Source organism: Austrofundulus limnaeus, unplaced genomic scaffold (assembly GCF_001266775.1).
Source record: "Austrofundulus limnaeus strain Quisiro unplaced genomic scaffold, Austrofundulus_limnaeus-1.0 Scaffold191, whole genome shotgun sequence".
Classification (NCBI taxonomy): domain Eukaryota; kingdom Metazoa; phylum Chordata; class Actinopteri; order Cyprinodontiformes; family Rivulidae; genus Austrofundulus; species Austrofundulus limnaeus.
In genome coordinates, this window is record NW_013952593.1 from 862943 (window position 1) to 870375 (window position 7433).

Genomic DNA, 7433 nt, shown 5'->3' on the forward strand with positions numbered 1-7433 from the left:
GGCGCTCGCCATCGTGCCCGACCTCCAAGCCTGGCTCCAGATTGGGGCCCCGGTGACCCGCGTCTGGGCGAGGGAACGTCAGATCCAATGTTAGCATTCATCATAAGGGGTCTTCGGGCTGCGCTTTGTCTGGTTCCTCACCTAGGACCTGTCTGCCATGGGTGACCCTACCAGGGGCATAAAGCCCCAGACAGCATAGCTCCTAGGATCATTGGGACACTCAAACCCCTCCACCACGATAAGGTAGCAGCCCAAGGAGAGATATTTCAGTGTATCCATATTTTCTTACACCCCTAGTCCTGGTGCATTGTTTGGTCCATGGTCCAAACTTCAGCTGTCGAACAGACCCACCTCACAGTTGACTCAAGAATATTTTAGACCCCAGAGGACTTTATAATCGACTCAGTGACCCCAAGGTGTCAGGGCCAAAACCGTCACCTCTTCACCACCATGTTTGATAGTTGCTATGAGTTTTTTTTTTTTGTTAGTGTCAATTTATTTATATAGCATATAAAAACAACAAGAGTTGACCAAAGTGCTTCACAATTCAGCCAAATGAACAGTTAAAACAACAACAAAGAAATGTTCAAAAAATAGGAACAACTAATATAAAATACAGAAATACAACATAAAACCATCAGCTCTAAAACAATCTCAAACTCTGTCAGAATCTAAAGCCAAAAGTCTTGATGGTCTCAGTGGTTCTTATATGAAAAGGTAAACCCTTCCACAAGTCTAAGGCTAAAAAAATGCCCCAAACGTTTTTCTCCTAGCATGGCACTGTGCATTATATATAAACATCTCTGCATGTGTAAAGATCCCAGGGGCCTCATGTATAAAGGATTGCGCAGCTTTCACACTAAAAATTGACGTACAGACAAATTTAGAAATGTGCAACGCACCAAAATATTCAGATGTATAAATCCATGCGTATACGCATGTTCCTGCGCACCTTTCCTTTATACATCCCAATGAACGTGGAACTGAGCGCACGTGAGAAACCTCCCCTGACACGCCTCCATTTAAATACAGTATGTAAAATAGATGTAAATGTGTCCAGCGTGTGAGATTCTCTGCAGATTGTCCTCTCTGTGGGATCAGAAATGATTTTTAGATGCAGGAAAAATATAAATTAAATGGAGAATGAGTGAGAAAACTGTCTAAATAAGGAGTGGGGTGACAATGTTTTATGTGGCGCATTCGCATGGGATAACCAAAGCCTGAGATTTTCCTGAAATTTACAGACATCTCTCAAATGTGATATTGAAGTCTGGTTAGTTGTCTATTCAGTTGAACACGGCGTTGAACAGACGTTACGAAACAAACAAAAAAGCTTTACAGCGGCCCGGGACCCAAAAGGTTTTCAACTATGTGACAAAAATATAAAAACAGTTTACAGAGTGGACTGAGGTTCTTTTGATCATTTTTAGACTGATCTATTTTCTTGTCTGAGGTTAAATGATTTTCAGTCCTGGGGTTCAGTTTCATGATCGTTCAAGTTTAAACAATAAAAACTCAAACTAAATAAAAATCTGACACCGTATTCAGATGCTCCTTACATCCAGAAAACACAACAAAGTCATATTTCTGTGGATTCAGGTCAGATTTGTGACTTTGTGAGTTAAAACTGACGGCTGAAAAGCTTTGCGTGGCTGCCGCACATTCTCACGGCAGGTGAAAAGTGTTACGCGCACTCTCACGCAACGTTGGTTTTGATACATCCCAAGGTGGGCGTAGAACCTGGCGCACGTAACTTTTTTATGCGTACGCACCGTTTATACATGAGGCCCCAGATGTCTTGTGATTCGTTTAGATGCAACCATTTCATTTTGCCATGTTTTTTTTTTAAAGAAACCGAATTGTTCAGTCTTTTTCTAATCGTCTTGTCATGGACTTTGACCTTTGACCTGCTAACTGAGACCTGTAGACTATGAGATTGAGGGTTTTCTGAAGGGCTAAAGGACATGATGCTGATGGATTTTGATCAGAGCCTGAAAAATTATATCAAGTATGTTTTTATACACTGCTGCCATTTATTAACATGCTCTTTTTTTAATCTGTGGCCTTTCGTGAAATAAAAATAAACAATATCAGAATAAAATGCTTTTCTTCGATCTTTTCTTTCAGATACAGAAGCAGAGAGAAACGCACTGAAAGAACACGTTTACCCCAAACTACGAGACTTCTGCAGGGAGAACTACGGCATTGAATTCCAGGTAAGATCTAGTTAGTCCTGTATTTTTTCCTTCTACCTCCCTTTGGCTCCAGAGACATATTAAGATTCGGAATTATAATCTGCATGTACATCGTGCCTTAAACAGCTGTTGGATGGTGGGAGGGGGGCCCTCAGAGCCGTGTGTAGAGGTCCACAGAAGGCCAGCAGAGATAAGGCTCCCACCGGTGTCAGCAGGAACACATGTAGGAGGATCAGGCGGCGCAAAGCAAGGGCTTTCCCTTTGTTGTTGCCAGAGAACGACCGCATCCTCTCTGTGGCGTCCACTGATCACCTTTCGTTTGCATTGCAAATCAGCGTGCACGGAACGATTGCTATCAGACGTTTGTTTGTTTAACAAATCCAGGAGTGCCCTCGAGTCGGGGGAGGGGAGGGGACGAGAGGGAGATTTGTGCCGTAGATTGTTCCTGAAAGGCTGCAGAAAGATTTGTTTCCGGTGAGGGGAGACGTCGGAATTGTTTCATAAAACTGTAAATCGGCGGGATGTCGGCGTGCTAATTTTCCTCTCACACCGGGAACGTCTGGATCACAACAAACAGCTCCGAGCGCGCACCAGCCAAAGATTTGTGTTTTTCCACCACCAAAAAAAAAGCTCATTTTAAATACACTAGGATTGCTCAGACTGCGACACAGATGGCTATTGTTTAGATTTTTTAGTTTGTGGTGTTGTAAAAATACAAAAAAAATCTGTTCTACATCCTACACGTAGCGTTTCAGCAAGAATAAAAATACCCGGGATAAAACTGAAAAACCTGCCATGATTACTTGACTTCTTTTATGTTTTGGTTTCAAATCAGAATCATGAAATCTAAATGAGCATCTTAAGCAGATTTACAAAATGTGACTTCTAATTCGAAGTTAGGAGATGAGATCGGATCAACCTTGGAATGGTTTATCACTGATTATCCAAATGGAGATCTATCTGACTGCTCTCTACTGCAAGTCCTACTGACTGCTGATAACTACTCAGCAGAGACCCCACTTCTCGTGATGTCTCAATCTACGTGATTGAGGATTTCATTGACGAATTAAAGTTCACTCACTAAAGGTCCTGCAGCTAAAAACCTTCTAATGAAACAGGTTATGGGGACAGAAATGTGTCCTTCTGCTAATCCTGCCAGCCTGGCACCACAGAATAAAGCTGAGCTCTCCTATGACCATATTTTCCACTTTGTACTCCTTTCAAAATAAACTGCAATGGCAGAAAGAGGCTTTTAGTTGTTGTTTTTTTTTTTACATTTAATATTTTCCAAGAGGTGGGGTGAGCATTTGGTGTGATGTCTAAAAAGAGCACCTTGAGTGAGCGATCGTTGGTGTATGGGGGAAAATTAAAAAAGGTAAAAAATGGATAATTTGAGGGTCACACTAGTTTTTCAAAAGTGTTATTTTAAACTAGACTTAGAATATTTAAAATCACTGCACATCTCTAATTCCCACTGGATGGTGACCCCTCTGTGTCCTAGAAGAACTACAAGATGCAGCTTTATCGCAGGAAATTTGAAAAACCTCTTTCAATGTGAGGGCTGCAACTCTCTTATTCTTTGACAAAAAAAAAGGGTTTTCTTGATATTTTCTACGACCCTGACACATTCCCCATATTAGGTCAAAATACCGAGGAGGAGTTCGCAAAAGTTCGACGTGAGCAAAATTGAAAATTGGCCAAAATTTGACCTTTGACCCAAAATGGCCGACTTCCTCTTGGTTTTAGGGCATACCTCCAAGAGACTTTTTTTCTTGATTTGGGGCAATCGACCTATTTCTCAAGTTTCAGCTCTCTAGGACATACCAGTTCCTCTATCTCACGTTAGGTGGCACTGTCGAGTCGACAGGGGTGGGCCCGATCTCGTGTCAAGCTGGCACAGCTGGCTGACTGCTGGCACGCCAAGTGGTTTGTCAATCGGAAGAGGTTTGTCAATCGGAAGTGGTTTGTCAATCGGATGTGGGCCAGGTCAGGCAATGATGACACTGTTTTTATGATTTTCACATCTGTGTCCGGTTGTAGAGTAGACATCGGACGACAAGTTCTGCTTTAAATTCTCAATGACCAAGTGGAGTCAGCAGTTTATATGACATGGATGCGCCACCGTCGTCCTCTCCCATTCATCACCCAATACGTCGCCACCATGACGGTAAATTACCATCAAATTTCTACGGAGGTTTATACCAATGCAGGATCACTCTCATCCATTTTTGTGAGCCCACTACATTCTTATTACACACCTGAAGAACTCACCAAGACCCTGCAAAGACAAAAAAATGTTTTTTTTTCCTGTGCAGGTCTGCTTTGTTTGATTTTTAATGTTACTTATACTAGTGCTGTAGATTGCCAACGCTGATGTAAGTGATGATTTGTGTACTGTTTTCGACATTCTGCAATCCATCCTTCGTTAGTCCCTTTTGTGAGGCATGACCACACTTTCACACACACAAACATGACTGTATGTGATAAAGAAAACGTAAGAAAGCAGGAGTCTCTGGCCACGTGTCCGTCTGGTGATTCAGCTCACTGTAATGAAGCGTGAGCTGAAATGATTACGCAGAAGGCCCTGGAAGTTAATTCTATGACTCACTTGGATTGCTCTTCCTCCTCCTCCTACTCCTCCTCATCCTCCTCTACCCAGGTCTACTACGCCTCTTCCTCGCTGGTTTCCTTTAACGTTCGCCTGGAATCACCTTTGACTGGATCTTGTTGATGACTTTACGTTTAGCTGGTAATTTCCCGTATAAAATCCCATCCTTTGCAGCGTTGTGCATTCGCAGTAAGCTTGCTGAACTAGTTTTTTTTTTTTGCTTTGATTTGTAATTTATGAACAGTCCAGCCTCTTCTTTCAGATCCACGTTAACAGACACACATCAGCTGGCAGATGCTGACACACATATGCCAGGCCGCTGAAACCCCAATTCTCCTCGGTCTCTCTCACAATTTGACTCAGTTTCCATTCGGAGCGTTGCCTTAATGGGATGGAGAAGGATCGTGGGAGATGGAGCGAGGGGAATAGGGCATGGAAATCCAGCCCAGGGGCCGAGGTCTGCGTCCTCATTCAGTCAGCGAACAGCTGCACCATGGGGAATGATCCTTTTTACCATTTTTATTTTTATATGCCCCACTCTTCTTCCTCTGTTTAATCAGTTACTTGCACGTGTGACTTTTAAACCATAAATGGAAGTGGACTTAAAGCACACTCAGACACAGGAAAGATCAGGATCGGAAAAGAGGTCATTCCTTCTGTAGCCACACTGGATTACTGTTCATTCAGCTCGGTTTAATACCAGTGGAAACCTGATTTCCTGCCTCCAGCCTTCTGGTTTTTCTAGTTTAACACTGATTATTAGATTTTTTCTTTTTTGGCTGTGGCTCTATCTTTGGACTTCCAATCTGTCACCTTTGTATTCACTCATAGATCGGCACCCTGAGGATATATTTAAAACCCTGCCTAATTGGCATCTCATCAAATTGCCACCAACAGAGTTAATAGTGAGGCACACTCTGTGTTCAAATCTCAGGAAAACAATTTTCTTTTTTTTTCTACACAACACTGAGAATGTGAGCTCTTATTTGCCATATCAATATATATGCATTATGGTTCATTTCAACCATGACTGCTTGTTGGTCAGTGACTCTTTGTGCTTTATCTGTTTGCTTTGCGTTGTCTGCATTTTGAGTTGGGGCTAGTTATTTTTAGGTGTACATACAATTGTATTATCTCTGGATACTCATTTATACTCTTTATTAAATTAGATGTCAGATCTTTGTGAAGCAGATATCCAGCAGCCTGTCTATTCAGGACTTTATGTCATCAATAAGAACTGGAAAATCAATTCTAAAACAAAGAAGGATGCAAAGACGGGTAGCCAGTTCTGGATATGTTCACTTTTTTTTTTGTTTGTTTGTTTGTTTGTTTGTTTGTTTGTTTGTTTGTTTGTTTGTTTGTTTGTTTGTTTGTTTGTTTGTGTTAAAAGACTATCTGCAGCGTTCTGAACTAACTGCGGTCTTGAGAGACCAGCCTGGCTAACATAAAGGGTGTTACAACAATCCAATTGGGAGGCAATAAAAGTGTGAATCACACGTTCAAAGTCATTAAAGTCTAAAAATGATTACACTTTAGATAAAAGCCTCAATTTAAAAATGTGGAGCCTAAGGGAGAGCGTGTAGATAAAAAAAATTAAATGGGTCCAAAAATAGATCTTTGGGGAATTCCACGTGTGTGTGGAATTGGTTGATTGATTGATTGATTGATTGATTGATTGATTGATTGATTGATTGATTGATTGATTGGTTGATTGATTGGTTGATTGATTGAAAATCTGAAATTGTTTTTCCTTCTCAAAAACACATTTCTGTTAAAAGTACTATTTTTTTCTAAACCCCATTTTTAAAGAACAAGTTCTTTCAAACTGTGAGATGTTGTGCTGGGCGGTATGACCAAAACTTTTTATAGTTGTATTTCTTAACAATACTGGATGGTATTTTTCTTTTCATGTATACCTCTGTATGATATGTGTGTCTTAATCATGTTTTCTGCTGATGGAGAGGTCATTTATAAGGGGTTAGGAATTGCCTACTACAGGAGTTCCCAAACTTTTGCATGCCATGAGACCCCCACTTGTAAACCCACAAACAATGCTACAAATTATATACAGAAACATCAGCTTTTTAGAAGTTTTAGATTACATTTGTTTAGCGTAATAATTTTATTAGCTAACATGTTTTAAACACTGTATCATATTCCCACTGAAAAGACAACTTTCCAACAAACTGTTGACAATAAGAACAGAACAAAACTATTTTTTTTATTTAAAAAATAAACGGATCAAGAACCAAAACCAACCGTCTACCACTGAGTGAGCCCTGAATTTGTGTTCAGTGGAAAATGTTTCCCAGTGAAGCAGTTATTTGGTGGTTGAGACGTTCTGAGTAGTTCTGACTATTTAAACCAGTATGACGAAATGTGTAAAATTCATATATCCATCCGTCCATCGTACACGCTTCTTCCATTTCAGGGTTGCGTGGGTCACTGGTGCCCATATCCAGCAGTCACAGTGCAAGGGGCGGGGTACACCCTGGACAGGTCACAAGTCCATCACAGGGCCACACATAGAGACAAACGAGACAACCAACCATTCACTCTCTCACTCACATATAGGGACAATTTTAGAGTTATCAATTAACCAAACAGTCATGTTTTGGTCTGTGGGAGGA

At 41.0% G+C, this 7433-nt stretch overlaps 1 protein-coding gene across 1 annotated transcript in view; it reads left to right on the forward strand.

The window, feature by feature from the left end:
• Positions 1–7433, forward strand: part of nwd2 (NACHT and WD repeat domain containing 2) — a gene marked incomplete in the record, with an annotated part of 63516 nt that overhangs the window by 23894 nt on the left and 32189 nt on the right. Inside the window, 1 exon segment of the mRNA XM_014018389.1 lies at positions 2128–2216. Within this exon segment, the coding sequence (XP_013873843.1) occupies positions 2128–2216 (89 nt within the window).